Source organism: Struthio camelus, chromosome 2 (assembly GCF_040807025.1).
Source record: "Struthio camelus isolate bStrCam1 chromosome 2, bStrCam1.hap1, whole genome shotgun sequence".
In the NCBI taxonomy this organism is placed as follows: domain Eukaryota; kingdom Metazoa; phylum Chordata; class Aves; order Struthioniformes; family Struthionidae; genus Struthio; species Struthio camelus.
In genome coordinates this window covers 821,301-841,671 of record NC_090943.1, presented here as the reverse complement: position 1 = coordinate 841,671, position 20,371 = coordinate 821,301, and the positions used below count along the sequence as shown (strand labels likewise).

Below are 20,371 nucleotides of genomic sequence, written 5' to 3'. Positions count from 1 at the left end.
GGAGGGATGTTTGTCTGCACCATCCCTCCGCGGACACCCGGAGCCCCCTGTCCCCCTCCCCGGGCTGGAGGGTGCTTAGTGCCCCAGGGGCCAGGGAGGGGGGGTCAGCGCCGCGGCTGCTGCGGGCGAGAGCGGTGGGCGCTGAGCTCGGTCTGCGCTGCGCCGGGGAGGCGCGAGCTGCCTCGCTGCCGGGACGGCCGCGTGCCGGGCACGGCTGTGCCCGCCGTCCCGCACGGCTCCTGCGTTTCTGCGCCGACGGAAACCACAGACGGGGCGGCCGTGCATCGGCTGCGGTGAGAGTTGCCTCCTTGCTGCGGGGTTTGGGAGCGGGAGCCGGTCGTCCTTCCCCGCTGTGCTAAGACCCTTGGGTGAGCGCTGTGGAAGGACGGCAAATCCCCCCCCCCCCCCCCGGCCCCGAAATGAAATGTTTTCTTGGCAAATCTTTGCATAATTGATGTAACCGGGACAGCCAGGGTGCCAGGGAGCCGCGAGCAACGATCACACGTTGCGCAGGGCACCCGCCCAGCCAGCGCGCGCAATTAAAGGTTTGACAAAGTTACTTCGGCCGCAAATATCAGGGTGTCAGGCCACGTTATGTCACGTCATCCCCGAGGGAGCGTGAAACGCACACAGACGCGTCGGCGAGCGGCACGGCGCGAGGCTGTGCTGGGACACCTGCGCGGGGCGAGGACGGCGCGGCGGCGGCCGCGCGGGCAGGGCGGCAGCCGGGGGCTCCCCCGCGGCCGTGCCTCGGTGCGCGGCCCCGGGTGCCGGCTCCTGCCGGGGGGCGCCCGGCCGCAGCCCCGGGTGCCGGGTTCCCGCGGCAGGGCGCTCCGCTGCCCGCTCCTGCAAAGCGCCCCGGTGCGGGGAGGTGTCCGGAGTGCCCCGGGGCGGCAGGGGCGAGGGGCTTTGCGTCCTGGGCCTCGGCAGGGCAATCATCGCAGGTCGGGTCTGGCGAGGAGCCGTGATTGACGGCTTTCCAAATGCATCCGGAACGGTGATGGAGCGCGAGCCCCGAAATTTCGCGTGAGCGGTGCTGGAAGCGAGCGCGGCATCAGGAAGGCACATCCGCGCGCCGGGATTCCTGCTGGCGCTCGGCAGCGAGGGCCTCTATCAGTAGCTGATTTTGTTTGCTAACGAAGGCAGCGTGGCAACACCTGCCCGCTCGCATCACGTCAGCGCAGCGGCTTCGGCAGGCAGCAAACGCGCTCGGGCGGGTGGTGGCCGGGGAGGGCAGAACCGATCCCGAGGTCGCCGGCCGCTGCCTCCCTCGGCCCGAGCGCCGGCCGGCTCCCGCGCTCTCGCCGCCGCCGCGCGAGCTTCCCGCGGCTCGGCTGCAGCCGTCGGGCAGTGCCGGGCCGGGACGGCTGCCGAGGGGCCAGCGGGGCCGAGCTCCCCCCGCCGTCCTCCTCGAGGAGCTTTCGCTGGGGAGGGCGGCTCTGGTCCCGGCTGTCCCCTTGCAGCGGTGCCGACGGCGTCCCTGGGGTCCCACGGACACGCGTGGTTTGTCGGCTGGCTCTGCCGCACCATCGGGGAGCGCGAACAGCCCTGAAGACGTGCTTTGCTTTACCCCAGACCCTCTTTTTCCTCCTTCTGAATGAGCAAGCTGCTTCTCGGTTACCCTGTCCCTGCTGCTTTGCTGATTTTACACCCTCATTTGCTAATTTTGGCCCCGGGTGGATGATCTCCCTCCTCTGGTCTGCTCCTGTTTCTGACCTCTCCTGCCAGAGGGGTAAGTCCTGCAGCGCAGGGGCTCTGCCGGAGGGGCTGCCCTCCGTCCGTCCTTGCCCACAGGCAGCCAGGATGAGCCCGGCAGGGGCCTGGGGGGGGCATGAGCTGCTCCCAGGCTCCGGCACGATGCGTATCAGCACGCTGGGACGGCACATATTGCTGCACCGGGACGATGTGTGTCAGTGTCCTGGGATGATGAGTGTCGGTGCACCGGGACAACACGTGTCGGTGCACCAGGCTGGTGCGGGTCGGTGCACAGGGACAACGCGTGTCAGTGCACTGGGACAACGTGTGCTGATGCGCTGTGGCCCCCAGACCATCGCCCCGCGGCGCTGCCGGGGCGCGCGGCGGCTGCAGCGCGGGGCCGTTGCTGCATGACGCGCGCCGTCTCTCGGCAGGCGCCGGTGACGTTCGAGGACGTGGCGGTGCGGTTCTCCGCCGAGGAGTGGGCGATGCTGCAGCAGTGGCAGAAGGAGCTGCACCGGGAGGTGACGGAGGGCACGTCCCGGCTGCTGGCCTCGCTCGGTCGGGGCCGCTCGGAGACGCCGGCGGGGCTCGGTCGCACGCCGGCCGGCTGCTGCAAGCGGCGGCGGCACGGCACGGAGGACGCCGCCCCCGGGGTCTCGCCGCCCCGCAACGGCGCCGCGTTTGCAGGCGGGGAGCCGGCCCCTGGCCGCGGCGGCGCCGACGGGGACCCCCGGCGCGGCGGGACACGCGAGCGGCGAGGACGGCGACGGGGCGGCCGCGGGCGGGCTCGGGGGGCGCATGCCGGGCCCCCCGGCCGCCTCCCCCTCGGCGCCCTGCTGCGGCTGGTGAAGGAAATCCCGGCGTTCCTCTTCGGCGGCTCGCCGGCCGGCGCGGAGCCCGGTGAGTGCCGGGGCCATGCCGGGGCCGAGACGCCGCGCTGCCCTGCCGCGTGGGGCCTCCGCTCTGCCGCCGGAGCAGCGCGGGGTGCCCGAGCGTGGGAGGGGGCTGCACCCCAATGGTGGCTGCACCCCGCTCCTGGCCGCCCAGGCGGCTTGGCAGCACGGCCGGGAGCGGGGCGCGTCGCGGCGGCGCCCGGGGTCCTGCCGGCTCGAGGTGGACGCTGCTGCAGCGCTCGGGGACGCCTGGGCCCCGGGGCGGTCAGGGTGACAGGGGCTGCTCTCCGTAGCTCCAGCAGAAGGGTGGCCGGAGAGCTCCCCGCTGCGGAGCCTGCAGGAGCTGGTGGGGAGGGGGCCGGGCTGGGCCGGGCCGGCAGCGAGCTGGGCCCCCGCCTCCGGCCGGACGCAGGAGCCAGAGCAGCCGGGCCTTGGCTCTGCGCCCTGGAGAGGCTGCCCCAGAGGTATGGCACGGCATGGCACGGCCTGGCCTCCTGCAGCACGGCGTGGCATCATGCAGCACGGCTTGGCATCATGCAGCATTGCATGGCATCATCACGGCGTGGCCTCATGCAGCAGGGCATGGCATCATGCAGTATGTCTTGGCATCATGCAGCATAGCATGGTAGCATGCAGCATGGCATGGCATCATGCAGCACGGCGTGGCACCATGCAGCACAGCTTGGCATCATACAGCGTGGCATGGCATCATGCAGTAAGTCATGGCAACATGCAGCACGGCATGGCATTGTGCAGCATGGCACAGGCTCACGCAGCATGGCATCATGCAGCACAGCATGGCACGGCATCGTGCAGCACGGCATGGCATCATGCAGGCCGGGACGGCATGGCGTGCAGCATGGCATCGCATTGTGCAACACAGCCTGGCGTGGCGCAGCACTGTGGTACGACACAGCACGGCCTGGCGTGGTGGGGCATAACCGAGCACGGTGGTGGCACACCGTGGCAGTGCTGGGATGGGCACGGCTGTCTCCACGGAGGTGGCGGGAGGGAGCTGCATGTCCGCCACCCTCGCTGACCTTGCTGAGGTTTGGGCATTGCCCGCGTGGCCCTTGGGGGGCTGGTGCTGGAGTGGTTGCAGGGGTCGGGGTGTCACTGCCCCCCAAGCAGGACGGGTGACAGGGCACAGCGCTTGACCCTGATGCAGCATCCTGCTGGTGCCCACCCGTGGCTGTGCTGGGGGAGTGTGGGACGCGAGAGCGGCTTCGGGGTGAGCCAGAGCCCCATGCCAAGAGGAGGGGCCAGAGCTTGCCCGAAACATGCCCTGCAGGCTCATCCGGCTCTCCGTGGGCCTTGCAAGTGGCCTCGACCACAGCTGCTCCCTGCTGCAGTCCCAGGAGCTGCTGCCCGGAGCTGCCCAAAGACGGAGGGGGCTGCCCCAGACCCACGCGCAGTGTCTCTGCGTGCAACGTCTCCGCGTGCAACGTCTCCGCATGCAGCGTCTCCACGTGCAGCATCTCTGGATGCAGCATCTTCACCTGCAGCAGCTCCGGGTGCAGCATCTCCACGTGCAGCATCTCTGGACGCAGCATCTCTGCGCACAGCGTCTCCTCTGCCGGCACCGCCGGGGGGAAGCGGGGGCCGAGCAGGCTGGCAGTGCCCTGGGCTGCAGAAGGTGGGCTCAGTCACAGCCCGGGACGGTCCCCAGCACGGGGAGCTGCGCGGCGGGTGCCCACCCGCGATGCTCCTCGCTGCCTCGCGCTGCGCTGGCGCTCCAGGAGGGCCCGGCGGCTGCAGCCCCTCGTAGCGTGGGCCGGGGCAGGAGGGAGCGGGGTGGTGTGCGCTGGTGCCCCGCATGGGTGGGTGCCCCCTTGGAGAGCAAGGGCAGCTGGTAGGGTCCAGTCCCCGTGGGGCTGGTTCCCGGGGGCATCCCCGTGGGGCCGGAGCCTGGGGGCACCTCTGCGGGGTCCAGGGCTCAGGAGGCATCCCAGGTGGTCTGGTCCCTTGGGACATCCCTGCGACGTCTCGTCCCTGGGAGGCATCTCTGGTCCCTGGGAGTATCCCTGGGGGGGGTCTGGTCCCTGGGGGCATCATTGGGGGGGTCCGGTCTGTGGGAGCATCCCTGGGGGGGGTCTGGTCTGTGGGAGTATCCTTGGGGAATCTGATCCCTGGGGGCATCCCTGGGGGAGGTCCGGTCTGTAGGAGCGTCCCGGGGGGGGGGGTCTGGTCCAAAGGGCATCCCTGGGGGGTCTGGTCCCTGTGGACATTCCTGGGGGGGGGTCCTAGTCCCCGGGGGCATCCATGGGGTGGGGGGGTCCAGTCACCAGGGGCATGCATGGGGAGTGTGGTGTGGGGGGGCATCCCTGGGGTCTGGTCTGGGGGCATCCCTGGGCGGGGGTCCAGTCCCCAGTGCATCCCTGGGGGGGTCCAGTCCTTGGTGCATCCCTGGGGGGGGGGGTTAAGTCTCCAGTGCATCCCTGGGGGGGTCCGGGTCCTGGCGGGGGGGCGGGGGCAGGAGGCCCCCGCTACCTGACGTGCCTGCCGGCCGGCGGTCACGTCACGCGGCCTGTGCTCTCCTGCCTGCAGCCGGGCGCGTGGCCTGCAGCCCCCTGCAAGGGCTGCTGAGCTGCCGGGGGGCATCGCTGCCCCGACGCCGGGCCGATCCCGGCCGGCCGTTGCCAGCGGCACGCCGGGGCCCGGGGACCGCGGCCCCTCTGCAGCCGGCGGGTGCGCGGCCCGCGACACGAGCGTGGCAGGGCTCAGCCGGCCGCGGTGGTGCTCGGCGGGTTCGAGGGTCAATCTGCCCGAGGGGGAACGGCCGTCACCCCGTGCCGGCACCCCGGCTCCCACCAGCGCGGGTTTGCAGGGACTCGGGAAGGGCTGGGATCCCCCCGACTCGCTCCGTCTTTGCGCAGACACAGCCCTGGGCCCTGCGGCCACATCCAGCCCCGGCGCTGAGCCGGCGCGCGGCTCTGTGGCGAACGAGCACCAGAGCCCCCCAGGAGGAGGTGAGCCGGGGGCCGGGAACCGAGGGCGCCGGGAGGATGCTCGGCCGTGTGCCGTCCCTGCAGCCTGCCCGCGGGCGGGCCCTGGCGGCTCCGTTTTGCAGGGGCAGCGACGGGGACGGGGCAGGATGGGGCCGGAGGAGCCGTGCCTCCCGCGCCGCCCGGCCTCACGCCGTCCCTGTGCGCAGGAGCGACGCCGGGGGACTGCCCGCTCCGCGGCCTGGAGAGGTGCCTGCGGGCCATCGCGGGGGCTGCCGGCGCCCGCCCGGCGCCTGCCGACGGTGAGACCGCTGCAAAGGGGAGCCTGGCCAAAAATACCCCAGGAGCGCGGCCTTCATGGGAGGATCGAAGTGGCTGAGCCGAGCCGGGGCGGGGGGAGGAGCGGGACGGGCTTGCAGAAATGCCGGGGGCTGCTGCAAAGTGCAAGCGAGGGGAGGTTGTTGGGGGTCCCCCCCCACCTGGAGGTTTGCAGGATGCTGGAGCAGGAGGGAGAGCTGCCAAACCCTGGGGCGTTTGGGAGCTGCAGGCTGGGGCGGTGCCGTCCGCGGGACTGAGGGCTGGGCTGGCCAGAAGCTTAGCTGACGCATCCCTGGGATGTCGCATCCCTGAGATGTCACATCCCTGAGATGTCTCATCCCCGGGATGTCGCATCCCTGAGTTGTCGCATCCCTGGGATGTCGCTTCCCTGGGATGTCGCTTCCCTGAGATGTCGCTTCTCTGAGTTGTCACATCCCCGGGATGTCGCTTCCCTGAGATGTTGCTTCCCTGGGATGTCACATCCCTGAGTTGTCACTTCCCTGAGATGTCGCATCCCTGGGATGTCACTTCCCTGGGATGTCGCATCCCTGAGATGTCTCATCCCCAGGATGTCGCATCTCTGAGTTGTCGCATCCCTGGGGTGTCACTTCCCTGGGATGTCGCTTCCCTGAGTTGTCGCATCCCTGGGATGTCGCTTCCCTGGGATGTCACATTCCTGAGATGTCGCTTCCCTGAGATGTTGCATCCCTGGGACGTCGCATCCCTGGGACGTCGCATCCCTGAGCTGCCCTGTCTCTGTTCCCCCAGGTGCGCCGGCGGGGGATGCACGACCCCCGTGCCAGCGCTCGGGGAGCTGCTCGGAGGAGACCCCCGTGAGCGGGCCTGGGAGCGCCGGCGTGGGGGCTGCGGCGGGGCTGGGGCGGCAGCCCCAGGGAGCGAGCGTGGACGGTAGGACAGCGGCTGCAGTCCCGGGCCGGAGGGATTTGGGGGAGAGGAGCCCGGCGGCGTGCCTGCTCCTGGCCTTCGCCCACGCCGGGGCCCGTCCGACCCTGGGGGGGGCCGTGCGGCCGGAGTGGGGCACCCGGGGAAGGACGCGCCGGTGTGACGGGCTCCGAAGGAGCCGGAGGAGCCGGCACGCTGGCGGCATCGCCCCTGGGCGCAGGCGGGTGCCGGCGGCCGGCCGGGACGACGTCTTCCTTCTGCTTGGCAGGGCCGAGTCCTGGCAGCGCCTGCGGCTTCGGATGGGAGAGCTGGGGGACGGTGACCCCCAGGGCTGGCGGTGCCCACGGCGCGGGACGCGGGGCGCCGCGGGTGTCGGAGGCGCCGGCGGGGACGAGACCCGGAGCAGGTGAGGGCGGCAGGGTTTCCTCGGGCCGTGCACGCCTGGGGACCTCCCCCGGCACCGTCGGGACGATCCCGGGGTGGGGGTCTGTGGGTCCGGCCCCGGGGACGGCACGGCCGGGTCGGGGGGAGCCCGGTGAGTGTGTTGCCCCCCTGCCCCAACCTCAGCGCTCGGTGGGACCAGCCGTGCTGCCAAAGCCAGGTCTCCATCAGCAGCTCGCAGGGGAGAGAGGGCCAGTGCCAAGAGCCCCCGGGGCCCCGCGCGGGCTCCCGCTGCGGCCGCCCCGCGCCGGGCGCGGGCTCTCGCGCTGGCCCCTGCGGGGAGGCAGCGGCCGCGGCCGTGGCTGACGCTCGCCTTTCCTGGGGCAGAGCCGGCGGTGGCCCCGCTCCGCAGCCTGCTCGAGTGCCTGGAGGCCATAACGGGCTGGACGCCCGGCAGCGGCGCGCGGGCCCCCGGCGTGCGGAGCGGAGCGGAGGCCGGGCTCCGGCATTGCCCCGGCGCACCCGAGCGCGGCGGCTGCCGCCCGGCCCCCGGGACGCACGGGGCTGGCGCTGACCCTGCCCGGTGCCGCGGGGTGCCGGCGGCCGGCTCGGGCAGCCCCCGGCCACCCGGCCCCGCTGCCCCCCGAGCCGGCACGGGCTGCGCCGAGCCGCCGGCCACCCTCGCGGGCGCCTGCAAGCTGCGCGGAGAAGGTGAGCCGTCGGCGCGGACGCGCGTGGCCTGCAGCCGGTGCAGCTGGGCTGGGTGCACACGCCGCTCCTGGGCATGCAGAGCCGGGCTGGATGCCCGTGCCGGCGGTGCTGTGCACGCTCAGGACCGGCACCAGGGAAGGGCCCGCGTGGGGTGCGCTTGTCCTGCTGACGGGTGTCCCTGCAGGGGCGCCGGCGGCACCTCCTCGCCTCCCTGCTGCGGCGAGAGCGGGCGGCGCAGATGTGCCCGGGGACGGCTGTCCCGCCGGCGGTGCACGGCTGCACCCGTGTCCCCGGCGAGCAGCGGCCGGGACCAAGAGACCCTTTGCAGAAGGTAGCCGGGGCCGCGGCAGGGCTGGGGCAGAGCCGGTGCTGCCGGCGGGGGCGCGCGGGGCCCCATCCCCCTGCCCGCTCCTGGGGGCGCGGAGCGGCTGGTGGGCAGCGCCGGCACGGCACGGCACGGTGCGCGCGGCGCCGGCTGAGCTCCTGCCCTCCGCCTTGCAGCGGGGATGCTCGGTGCTCTGCCGGCAGCGGCGGCCGGCGGGGGCGACTCGCCCGAGAAGAGAGGTCCGGAGGGGGCCCCGGGCGGCGGCGGCAGCGGCGGCTGCGGCTGCTCGGAGGTCCCGGCCCTGCGAGCGGAGCTGGGCCGCCTGCGCGCCACGCTGGCCGGGAAGCTGCACCGCCTGCGGCAGGCCGTCGGCGCGGTGCGCCGGGAGGCGTCGGGCGCGCGGCGCTGCGTGCGCCGGCTGGAGCGGGCGGCGCGGGACCCGGCGGCCGGCGGCGGGCGCCTCCGCGCCTCCCTCCGGCGCCTGCTGGAGACCCGCTCCCGGCGCCGGAGCGCCAACGCCGTGGCCGTCCCGCGGAGGATGCTGCCGGCGGCGCTGAGCCTGCCGGCGGCCACCGGGCCGCTGCAGATTGAGAGCGCCGGCCGGGCACGCGGGGACCCCCGCTGCCGCCCGGCCCCCCGGCCCCGGCCCCGGCCGCTGCTCTTCACCCTGCCGCGCTTCGCCGACAAGCTGGCGCTGCTGCAGGCGGTGCGGCGGCGCGGCTGGCCCCCGAGCTGGGCTGGGGACCGCCTGGCCATCGTCCCCGCTGCCCACCCCAGGCTGCACCACCGCCGCCACCGCCGCCGCCGCCGCCGCCGCCGCCGCCGGCCTCGGCAGGGGCTGCCCGGGGCCGTGAGGGCTGCCCGGGGCTCGGCGGTGCGGCGGGGAGGTGACCCGGGGTCCCGTGCGGCGGCTGCGGGTGCGCTCGGCCCCTTCCCCAGCATCTCCAGGGCTTCGGGAGGTCCCAGACGTCCCCAGGTCCCGCTCGCTCCCGTCTCCTCCCGGGACCTGATGCTCCATCCTGCGCGGAGCTGAGCCCTTGCGCTGCTCAGTGCATGAGTGGAGCCAGCGCGGCGGGCTGGCCGGCGGCCGGCTCAGGCCCGGACGGGGAGGGGGATGTCCCTTGTGTGCGTGTCCCTGTGCCCCGAGCTCGCGCCCCGCAGTAAAGCAGCGATGGGAAAGCGGCTTTGGTGTCGTCTCCGTTCCTGCCTGAGCACGCGGCCGGCGGTGGGAGGCAGCGCACGGGGAGCCGCCAGCGCTGCGGTGCGGCCGGCGCCGGGTGGCCGCAGGGGAGCGAGGCCAGCAGTGGCCCAACCGCCCCGGCAGCGGGAGGCGATCGCGGGGGTATCCGCGGAGTCACATCCTGCAAGGCCAACGGCCGCGGGGCAACGGTGCCGCTGATGCCGTGTAGAGCCAAGATTATTGCTGGGATAGTACCAGAAACCCCAAAATGGGGCATGGACATAGCAAAATGGGGAACCGATGGGTAAAAGTAACCAGCAGTGGGTTTGAGAGAAGAAATGGGGGAGCATCAGTGGCGAAAAAGGAGAGGCAAAAGGGATAAAGAGGTTTTCCAGCGCTGCGGTCGGGTACTTGCCGGCAGCACTGTGCTGGCTCGCCGGGGCAGCAACCCGAACCCTCCGCGCTGCCCGCGCCCCAAGAGCCAGCCTGGCCCGCGGTCGGGGGCCACGGTGCAGGGGAACACCAGCCATGTCGGTGCCTGTCCCAGCCCTGGTGGCCCCAGTGTCCTGCCAGCATCCAAAAATTGTCCTCATGCAGTCGGCAGAGCCATGGGGCTGCAGGGAGCAAACACAGGGTGCAGGGTGCAAATATGGGGCTGCAGGGAGCCAACCTAGGCTTGCAGGGAGCAGACACAGGGCTGCAGGGAGTAAACCTGGGGCTGCAGGAGCCAAATGCGGGGCTGCAGAAGCAAACATGGGGATGCAGGGAACAAACATGGGGCTGCAGGAGCAAATCTGGGGCTGCAGGGAGCAAACCTAGAGCTGCAGGGGCCAATCATGGGATGCAGCCTTTTGTCCTGGCGGTCAGAAGTGTATGTAAAGCACCTGGACATTTGCAATGTGAGGGCATCTGGCTGGTGACGATAACTGACTCGTGACTGTTCAGCAAAAACACAGCAGCAACGCACAGGAATAGCAAAAAACTGCCCTGCGATGCCGGGCCGCTGGGAGCAGGGGATAACAGTGCCAGTGCTGGAGGCCGATGGCTCTGTCGGGAGCTGCTCAGAGCTGCCGGGGGGTCACCGGCACTTTGGGGCAGATACGGGAACTGCAGCAGTGGTGGAGACAGCCCAAATCCTTAATGCTTGCTTTGCATCAGCGCTCCCCAAAAAGGCCCGCACGGAGGGAGCGGCTCGCACTGCACTGGCGTCCCGGGGCGGCCACGATGGCCAAAGCCTGGCGAGGGCAGGCGGCCGTGCCTGCCGAGGAAGGGGAGAGCAGGGCATGCCTGGCAGCGCTGAACCCCCTCGCTGAAGGTCTTGGGGAAAATACTGCAAGAAACAGCCAAACCAATGCTCCATAAGCGTAAGCATCTGTCTGGCTGCTTTACGCGAGTCATGCCAACCCTCTCCAGCTCACGACCCATTCACGAACCCGTGCGCTAGTGCACAACCCTGTGTCTCCTTGTCCTGCTGCCCCAATGGGCTCCCAGCAATTAACAGACGACCTGGCACCAAATATGGGGGTTTTTCTATGTTTCCAGGCCAAATTCCCTAGCAGCTGGCAAAACCTGGGCTTTGCGGTGCTTCCCCCGCAGGTGGCCGAGCTGGGCAAAGACCCCCGGCCCCGAAGTGCCATGGGGCTGCGGGGGCAGGAGCTTTCCCGCCAGTGTCCCCTCGCCCTTGCCCGAAGGCTAACCCCAACCATGGCGCTGGAGCCACGGGGCCTCCGGGCTGTACCGCAGCGGGACGTGCCGGCTGCGCCTCTCCGGCAGGGCACGGCAGGGCTGCGGCGGTGGTGGCGGCAGTGGCCGGGCACGCCTGCAGACCAGCAGTTCTCCATCCAAGGGTCCTGCAACAGCTGCCCCGATAAATGCACCCACTGAATCCGGCTCATTAGCTTTATTCGGCGGCTTTGCAAAGCAGGTGAGGGAGCTGCCCCCAGCCCGCAGGGCGGTTCGGGTGGGCTGCAGGGCAGGGAGGGCGCGAGGGCCGAGCTCTGCCGACTCGTGTCTGCTGGAGGAGGCGCGGGATGGCGGGGGGGGCCTGGTGGCGATTTACCCCCTGCCCTGCCAGGAGCGGCGGTGGGGGCCCGGGGGCCCCCGTTTGCTGCTCTCTTCCTGGGCGTCCCCGGCATCCCCTTCAGCGGAGTGGAAGGCACCGCCAGTGCTCTCTCCTGGCGAGGGTTTGCATCCTGCCCCCAGCACCTCGTCTTCCCGCGGGGTCTGGGTGCTCAGCATGTCCTGCAAGACAGAGAGGGGTGACCGCTGTGGGTGACACCTCCCCAAGAGCCCCAGTGCTGCCCTGGCCCCGGCACCACGCTCGGCAGGTCCAGCATCGGAGCAGCCCCGGCCACAGCAGCTCCCGGCTTGGGCCGGTGACCGAGGACTCGGACAAGAGCCGTTCCCAGCTCCGCACCTCGCGCCTGCTGGAGCAGCCTTCCCTCTGGGGATGCAGCACTCGGGTCGCTGCCCTGCTGGACACCCTGCACCCAGGTGAGGGGCTGGTGCATCCCTGTGCCCCCTGGGGCCACCCGATGCCCCGTCCCTCCGTGCAGCTCCTGCAGCAAGGAGCATTTGCTGCCGCTCCTCCCCGGGTGCGGGTTCCCACGCGCCAGCACCGCGCTCCTGTGCGGGACCGAGGTGCTGGCTGCTTGTGGAGGACATGCATGTTGGGGACCTCGCTGCTCCACGGTGCCCATGGTGCTGCAGGAAGCTCCCAGCCACCTGCCCAGCTGTCGCGTAGCACCCAGCCCGGGGGAGCCACGGGGCGTCCGCGCGGGCGAGGAGCCGCCGTGCCGGGCAGCGGGACGCCAGGGCTGTGTCCCCAGGTGGCACCGGCAAGGGGGGTGCAGCAGGGAGCCGAACCGCTCTCAGAACGGCTGAAAGAGGCTGCAGGAGAAGGGCGGAAGGGGCACCGCCAGGGGATGCAGGGCTCACGTTGCCCGGCCGGCTCCTGGGAACGGCCTCGTGTCGCAGGAGGAGGATGGCCGCGGCTGCTGCTGTGCAAAGGCGGGTAGGAGAGGCTCTGGGGGTGGTTTACAGGCAGCGGGAGCTTAAAGAGGCTTGAAGGCAGAGAAAGACGAAGCTGTGCTGAGCAGAAAGGGGCAGAAAAGTGAAGCCCAGAGGCGTCCTCTGCATCGTGCAGGAAGGTGCTGTGCAAAGGGCTCGTGGCACAGGGCGGACTGGGGTGAACGCATGGCAATCTCTGCATGGAAAAAGCTGCTTCTGCAGTGGGACATCAGGCCCAGAATAAACCATGGTGATCCCAAGTGACAATTATCCCTTCTTGCTCTTCCAGAGCTCATTTATAGCCTAGCTGCTCGTGTGTGCAAATCTCCATCTCCCCACTGGCCCACAACAGACAAATCTTATTTTCTTTCCTGACCTCTAGCTTCATCCACATGCTGGGAGCACTGAGCACTGGTGGGGCAGGGAGCAGACAAGGGGAAGCCAGCGCCTCCCCTCACCTGCAGCACCGCCGAGGTCTCCACTGCTGGTGGAAACCCTGGGGCTCTGAAGACCACTGCAGCACAGTCCAGCCCTCCTGCTTTCCACAGTATTTATTACTGCTGTTTTCCTACTTTCTTTCTTTCTTTTGGTCCGATCCTGACCCCAACTTGCTGATTTGTGTACCTGGCTTGGCCTCCAGCTGGACCTGGTGGCCGTCCCCAGACCTGTCTTGCTTGCCTGGTGCACGTGGTGCAGGACTGGGTCCTGGTTAGCTCGCTCAGCTCCCGCTCCCCTCCCCTCGTGGCAGCCGGCCCTTGCTGCTCCCCGGGAAATACCAAAGGGGATTTCACTGCTGGGCTCTTAATTTGAACTTCTGCCTGAATTTACCTTCCTCATCACAGAGGAGCTACTGGGTTTTCTCATGGGTTGCACTTGCAAAGGTTTCTTCTCTTCTCTCTTGACCCTCTGCTGTTCACCCTGTAGGAGTGAGCAGAGCATCAGGCCAAACTGTAACGTTTCCCCAAGCTGGGGAAAATGCACCTGGCAGTAGGTGGAAAATACACATATACATTTCCTTTCCTGCTGTCCCTAGCACTGCGTCCCATGACGTTAGGACTTGCAGGCACACAGGACTGCCCGCTGCAGGTCTACATGCCACGCAGACCAGGGTTGACTCGGCCCCATGCAGCCAGACCCCATCCTGCTGTCCCAGGGCACCAGCACACTGCATCTGCACCCCACCTCGCAGAGGACGGGGTGTTGGGTCCCCAGCACTGCTGGCGAGCAGTTTGGGCTCTCACCGGCTGCTCTCTCCTCCTGACTCCATGGAGGATGTCCACGCTGCTGATTTCATAAGGTTGGTTTTGGGGAGGTCTGCTGCCTTCTGGGTTTTTCTTGCCATGTTTTCTCTTTGGAGGCTGTAGGCAAAATTTGGAGTGCACCTCAGTGCAGTTATCAAGGGATGAGGGGCTGGCACAGAGCCTTCTGCCTTACAGCAGTCCTAGAGAGGCTGCACGCTGGCAGAGGCACATTTCACCCTCTGCTTTTTCTGGTTTCTGCGTACATACCCATACGCTTTGCTGAACTTCCTCAACTTCTCTCGTGCTTCGGGACAAAGGATTTGACTCCTGCAGAAAGAGAGAGAGGTGCAGAGGCCATCCTGCCTCTGCTGCAGGGCTGGACATGCCTGGGAGTGCTGACGGGTGTCCTTTACCATGGACCCACAGGGTGTTGGGGAAAACGAGCAGTGGGCCAAGCGCAACAACGCTAAGCTTGCCCTGAGGCAAAGTCGACGGAGCGTGAAATGAGATGCAGAAGATGCCAGCGCTGGCTTGGCCTGGGAGGAAGGACTGTCAGCAAAAGGCAAAGGCTAACGGGGCATGAGAGGAGGCTTGTGAACACACCCTGGGTCAGGTCCACGCTGGCACGTTCCCACGGATAGGGACGGCCCCGTTGGGCTCTCACTGCTGCCGAGGAGCCGAGTGATCTCTGTCCCACCAGAGATCCTGAGCAGAGGAACTGCCCTCTTCGCGGTGCTGCCTTTGTGTGCGTCTGTGGGGCTACCTGATACCTCTGGGGTGGCAGCACAAAGCCTCCTCCTCCTCTGACCTATTTTCTCCAGCCCATGTGGCGACTTTCCCTGGGGCTCCCCTTGGGCACTGCTTGCTCCCTGCTCACCTCGCTCAGGACGGAGAAGCACCCAGAGCATGGTCTGTAGGGCCGGCGCTTGCCCATGCCGCTCGTCCCCACCTGAGGAGATGAAGACCTGGTTAGCTGGAGTCACCCTCGTTACCAAAGCCTGGTCTGCGTGGGGTCGTTTTGCCTCCTGAGTAAATGCACCAAGCTCTCAAGAGGAGGCCAGGGTGAGCAGCACCAACTCGGGCAGGAAGGTCCAGGCAGGGAGTGCCTGCAGGAGCAGGAGCCCAAGGTGGGAATGGCCTCCAAGGTCCCATTTACCCTAATCCCTGGGACCGGTGCAGGATTCATCCCACCAGCTGATGCCCAGGGGTGCCCAGTCCTTTCCCCAGCTTCTCCCCTGGTGCTCTGCTACTAGCGACTTCATTTGCAGGATGTGTTTTGTGCTGTTTTTTTGAATATGACCTGTGCTCACCCTCATTTCCCATTCCTGGCCTTGCCACTGCTCTCCATCGGTGCGTGCCCCTTTCCCCCGGCTCTTGCATGACCAAGAGAGACACGCGGCTAGTTCAGTTATGTTGCTCTGGCCCTGGCTCCTGCCTCTGTCACCTTACTCCCATCCCTGTGGCATTTTCACTGCAGAGGAACACCAGCTCGTTGCTGAGCTCCTCACATTTCTTGATACACTTCCTTGGGGTAAGAAGAAGGAGCTGCCATTCTGTAGGACCTTTTCTTCTCTGGTTTTGTCTCCGTGCTCAGCGGTAGGTTGCTCCTGGACACTATGCCTCCGGATGATTTGCCAACTCTCAGCATGGCTCCATGTGTTGCACTTTCCCTATGGCTCTTCCTGCCTGAAGTCCAGACCCTGTGACTGTGCACAGAGGCAGTTCGGAGCCACCATCCTCATTGGTGCTTTCCCTTAGTAAAGCCGTCACCCCATTCTGGTACAACTTGTGCTCCAAACTCCCCACGTCTCCCTGACCCGTGCCAGGACAGCTTGTGTCCTGCTGGCCATGCGGTGACAGAAGCTGACAACCTGGCGATGCTGGCAGCTCTCTGCGGGAATGCAGGGTTGGAAGAGCAGGTTGTTTGCAAAGTCCTCAGGGATGCACTGGCCTGGAAACACTGGAGGTGGCAGGAATACGACTGCCAGGAAGCTGTGCCAGGCTCCCACATCACTTCGCAGTCCACACCATCCTTGCCCGGCCGCATCCAGGACAGGGAATGCTGAAGGGCAGTGCCGAGGTGCAGCAGCAGCAAACGAACCGTGCTCAGCCTGAGACGTGCGTGGCACGGCCGGCAGTGGGGAAAGACTCGCCGGACCTGGTGCTTGCATCCCTCCTCCCCCTGCTGAGCCCTGCCCTGACGAAATGTTTGCCGGTTGTGCAAGCCCTGCCGCTGCGAAAGGGGCTGTCACAGAGCAAACACATCGGGGCGTCCCAGAAAGCCGATGGCTGGGTGGGACTATGTGCTCCTGTGGCATCGGACGGTCGGGAGTGAAGGGCTTGGCTGGACCTTGGCAGTGCTTCTTGCTCCAAGCCCGTCCTCAGGCCACCCTCACTCGGAGCCACGCAAGGGAGAAGGAGCATGGGACCACAGGGGACGTCGCCTGCTCTTCCCCAACAGAGCTGCTCTCGTGGGCTTTAACCTGGACATTTCTGGGGGCTCTGAAGGGCTGATCACCAAACTGCGTGGGGTGCTGATGGCCGAGCAGCACGCGTCCCGCTGGGGCAGGGACTGTGCCCGCCGCACCGAGTCGGCAATGGCAGAGCCCTCCTAGCATCAGCCCCACGAGGACGCTGCACCGGGCGGCCAAATCTGCTCCTGGGGAACAGAAATCCTCCAGGCTGAGAAAGCGTCCAGCACGCAGAGACGGGGTACCCAGAGGCCTGTGTTGCGGCCGTTGTCTGACCCAGCCGTTGACTGACCCAGCAGGCAGCCGTGGAGCTGGGCATGTCCCATCCCGGGTGAGCAGGAAGCCGAGCTCTGCTTCCCGCAACTGGAGCCACCCAGGTGGGGCAGCTGTGCCCCTTTTCAGGGCACTTTCCCTCCAATCTCCCTCCCCTCCTGTCTGGGCCTGTCTGTTATTCCCCAGAAATAACCACAACGCACCTCCTTCTCCCGGGTTTCGGTTTTCGCCTTCTTCAAATCCCCGTGGTTAGCTCTGGCCATGGCCATGAAGGCTGCAGCGAAGGTGCAGAGCAGCCCCAGCCTCATGGCGCTGCCGGCTGTGGCGTGGGGAGCACGGGCGTCAGGAGGTGCTGGTGGGGGCTCGGCTGCTGCTGTGGTGCTCGCCGCCTGGACCTTGGCCGTGTGATGTCAGCGGTCAGAGGCCTGCTCCGAGTGCCCAGTTCGGTGTCAGGCTGTTCATTGCCGGTCGATACGGGAGTGCTGCAGCACGTGGGGCCGGGGGGGGAATGTGCCAGTGTGGACACGGCCTTTCCCTGCAGGACAAGCTCTGGGAGAGGTGGGGATGGGGTAGATCCCCCTCCACTATTGCAAAGGTTCAGTTTGGATCTGTTGGAAGGAAACATCTCCCCAAAAGTGCTGTCTCAGGGCTCCTCCTCTCCCAGGGCTTGCTGGCACTTTCCCATATCTTCATCCCACGTTTGCAGCCCTGAGCATCAGGCGACCGCTCCCCCACCCCCAGTCAGGGGTCTGTAAAGGCCTGTACAGCAGCAAGGCCAGGGCGAGTCTGCTTTCCAAACTGCCCTTTGCTTGGTACTCATCCAGGCGTGAAGCCACAGCAGCGGCATCAGGCCAGGGAGGCTGGATTCAGGGCATGTTGCCTGCTCTTGGGAGCAATGACTTCAGGCTGACATTTTTCCAGCTTCTCCTCAGCACAGGCGCTGCCTGATGGCACCCACGAGTTCTCCGCCTGGACCTTTCCCATGCTGCAGAGGCCTTGGGAGGCTTCCTGGAGTAATGTACAGGCACCCTGGCATTGCTGCACCCCTCACCTGGGATCTTCTGGTCCGTCGTCACTCGTGGCATCTCCTTGCCTTGGCATTCGGAAGACTGCCTCTCCACGTACAATCTTTCACATCTCAATTTTTTTTCCCCCCTTCTATTAAGGTACATCACTTCTCCCTGCAAGTTTCCCAGAAGCTGCTGTCTCTCCCCAGCTCTGCTCCGGTTGCTGCTTCTCCTGAGCAGGATGGAAAGGCAATAACAGGTCGTGAGCTCAACTTCCAATCCTGATGCAAGCAATACTTTTAAAAGGGAGGAGAAAAAGATGTAAGCTCAATGGAGCCCCTGTGCAGTGAGCACACGGCTACCAGGGAAGGGGGCAGCAGGAACTGCCTGCACTTACAAAGCGTGAGACCATTTCAGAAGATAAAGAAATAGCTCACAGTAACGAGTGTTGGCAGTGTGGTTAGTGTATATCCAGCACGGACAGGGCGTGCTTGCACGGTTGACTGTGGACACTGGGGACGGACTCTGGGCACACTGCCCACGAAACAAGCAGCGGGAGCCCCTGCTTCCAGCATCAGGGAAATGCGCCTTCACTCCGAGGGACTGGGAAGTAGCTGCAAGCTGGACTCGTCTAGGTGCTATACCGACCGGGAGGGAAAGATGGGGCCAGAAGACACCGTGCCCATGGAAATGGGGGAGCATGGCCCCGCAAAGCAGTCAGGGCACTACTGAGAGCTGGGTTTGGGGAGGAGGGTGCCTGCAGAGCAAGTGTGTGGGCTGGCCCGTCCGTCCCCATGGCACTACCCAAACCCAATGCAACCTTATGGGCAGTGTTAACGGCGCTGGCTGATACTTGGACTACGCAGGGGTAGAAGACACCACTCTGGAGCAAGGTTATTAGATGCCGACTACCTTCAAATCCCTGAACTGCAAGGGCAACCCAGGAACCTTGCGGGGAAGCGGCCGGGCTGTCCCGGACCACAGCGAGGTTCGGAGGAGTGTGAATTTCAGGTGAACTAATAGGCTACAGTATGGGGGACTGCACAGGCGCTATCAGACAGCAAAGGAAGCAATAACTCTGTAGGTGTCCAGATAACAAGAGAAGCAATAACTCTTCAGGAGCACCCAAGTCCAGATTGACACCTATGCGGCGCAAGTCTGAGGGTCGCACCCTGCTGTTCCTCATGGGCTCTGCACACCAAGTGTTTTGGCAGCTGGAACGATTCATCAGTCAGCATGTTCCCGTCTCCTTGCCTATTTTCCGCTGTTTACCCGCTACAGGCAGAGAGGGGAACTCCTGTGCAGACAGCGCAGCGCTGAGCCTGAGCTCGCCAAGGAAAGCTCACGCCTGCTGCGAGATGGCTCTCGTCAGCGCTGCTGCGTCTTCACCCACGGCAGCGTCTCGGGCTCGCACTCGCAAGGCCGGGGACACTGGCAGTGGCGGAGTGCTGCTGGCAGCTCACCAGCTGGACATCTCCTTCTGGCAGGGCCTCTCTGGACTCCCGGAGCTTCAGGCTACGGCCCAACTATGGCACACACACAGTTCGAGAGTCCAACACCTGGTCTGGGGAATGGGTCATAAGTTATTTTATATTAGCAGTAGCGGAAAACTGCATTAAAAGCATTCATCAGTTCAGCTCCCTACTCTTGGAAAGCAGCTGGCACAGAGCAGACTTGATGCTGGAACATTTTTCCACCATGAAATTTCCTGAGACAGAAAAGTCAGAAGCATTAAATGAAAAATAAGTATAAAACCCTCCCAGTTCCCAGCTGGGGTGGTGTGGGGAGGGGGTACAGCTGCCAGGAAAGGCAGACACATGAAACAGACCCATTTCTCCCGCCCAGGCCAAGCATTGGCCAGATGTGCCAGCTGTCTGCAGGTGTGCACGCACCACGACTCCATGAAGGCCAACGACAACAGAGCAGAGAGTAAAGCCTCCCGCGGCATTTCCAACCCCCCCAAACGGCCTTGTTCACGAACACTCTCCAGCCTCTTTGAGCAAAATCCTGTTCTGATTCGGGAAGGCAGAAGGAAAGAGGCCCGACACTCAAAAAGTAACGCTAAAGGGACAGGTCGCAAATTATGCGGTAACTCCCGTTGTCTCCTGCCTGGAAGCCACTGCACCGCTCCGGGCTTGCACAGAGCGGGGCGCATCTCCCCGGCTACGCTCCGAGCCGAGAGCTGGCGCGTGCCGTGGTTGCTAAAGGCAAGGGGAAGGCCTGGCTGGGGAAACGCCTGTCAGTTCAGGGAGCCTCCTACAAATCCCTGGGGAGCTGAGCACAGGGCTGGCGCCAGCGGGAAGGCGAGGGACCCCCGAGGGGGGCTCGGAGGGCTAACGCGACCCAGGCCGGCCTTCTGCTGGCGGCCGCCGCGAAGGGCGGGGCGGGACCAGCCCTGCGGAGCCAGCGACACGGGGCAGCGGCGGGCGGGCCTGCTCCGCTCCGCTCGGCTCGGGCCGCCCTGCCGTCCCACGGGCAGCCAGCTCCCCGCCGCCGCCATGGCGCCGCTGCCGGCGGCCCCGCCCTCCCCGCCGGAAGTGGCCCGCGTTGCCCGGGGAACCGCGCCGGAAGTTGACCGGCGGCGCGCTTCCGGCGATAGCCCCGCCTCCCGGCCACGGCGGAAGGACGTCGGCGACCTCGTGACCAGGAAGTGCGGCTGCGCCCGCGCAGCCCCGTCGCGGAGCTGGCGCCATTTTACACCGCCCGCAGCCACGTGACGCCGGCCGGCCGCGCCATTGGCTGTCCCCGGCCCCGCCGCCATTTTGCCCCCCCGCCCCGGGCAGGCCGTTTTGAAAAAACGGGGAAAACATCATCTCAGTACTGCTGCCCGAGGAAGGTCGCTTAGTTTTATACGTTAAAAAAGGGGAGGAGCCCATGAAACACGTACTCCAGCTGGGGACTTCTAAACACAGCAGCATAATCCCCCAGGTTATTAACCGCACGTCCCTTTCTTCTCTCAGAAGCTGGCAGACACCGAAGGAGCCGTCGCACCCTTGGGCACTGTGCAAGCGTGGCT

At 66.7% G+C, this 20,371-nt stretch overlaps 2 protein-coding genes and 2 long non-coding RNA genes across 5 annotated transcripts; 3 read left to right on the top strand and 1 right to left on the bottom strand.

The window, feature by feature from the left end:
- Positions 1-1,857: 1,857 nt before the first annotated feature.
- KRBA1 (KRAB-A domain containing 1) lies at positions 1,858-5,926 on the top strand. Its single transcript, XM_068934183.1, has 5 exons — positions 1,858-1,909; positions 2,047-2,598; positions 3,883-4,227; positions 5,468-5,560; positions 5,746-5,926. Exons 1-5 carry the CDS (start codon positions 1,858-1,860, stop codon positions 5,913-5,915), a joined length of 1,212 nt encoding a protein of 403 aa, XP_068790284.1. The 3' UTR covers positions 5,916-5,926.
- Positions 5,927-6,130: 204 nt separating this feature from the next.
- Positions 6,131-7,667, top strand: LOC138066242 (uncharacterized). Its single transcript, XR_011139475.1, has 3 exons — positions 6,131-6,763; positions 7,026-7,163; positions 7,526-7,667. It is a non-coding gene; the product is annotated as an uncharacterized lncRNA (long non-coding RNA).
- Positions 7,668-7,717: 50 nt separating this feature from the next.
- On the top strand, positions 7,718-8,491 carry LOC138066243 (uncharacterized). The gene is made up of 3 exons (XR_011139476.1): positions 7,718-7,849; positions 8,034-8,180; positions 8,351-8,491. It is a non-coding gene; the product is annotated as an uncharacterized lncRNA (long non-coding RNA).
- Positions 8,492-11,239: 2,748 nt separating this feature from the next.
- LOC138066241 (uncharacterized) lies at positions 11,240-16,953 on the bottom strand. Of its 2 annotated transcripts, XM_068933953.1 has the most exons (6): positions 16,552-16,953; positions 14,482-14,553; positions 13,872-13,931; positions 13,605-13,721; positions 13,192-13,281; positions 11,240-11,595 (listed from the first exon to the last, which is right to left on the bottom strand). In XM_068933953.1, the coding sequence occupies exons 1-6, from the start codon at positions 16,654-16,656 to the stop codon at positions 11,410-11,412; spliced, it is 630 nt and encodes a 209-aa protein (XP_068790054.1). In that variant the 5' UTR covers positions 16,657-16,953; the 3' UTR covers positions 11,240-11,409. The 2 variants fall into 2 exon arrangements, with proteins under 2 accessions (XP_068790054.1, XP_068790055.1); XM_068933954.1 differs by lacking the exon at positions 13,192-13,281 and having other exon boundaries at positions 16,552-16,764.
- Positions 16,954-20,371: the final 3,418 nt, after the last annotated feature.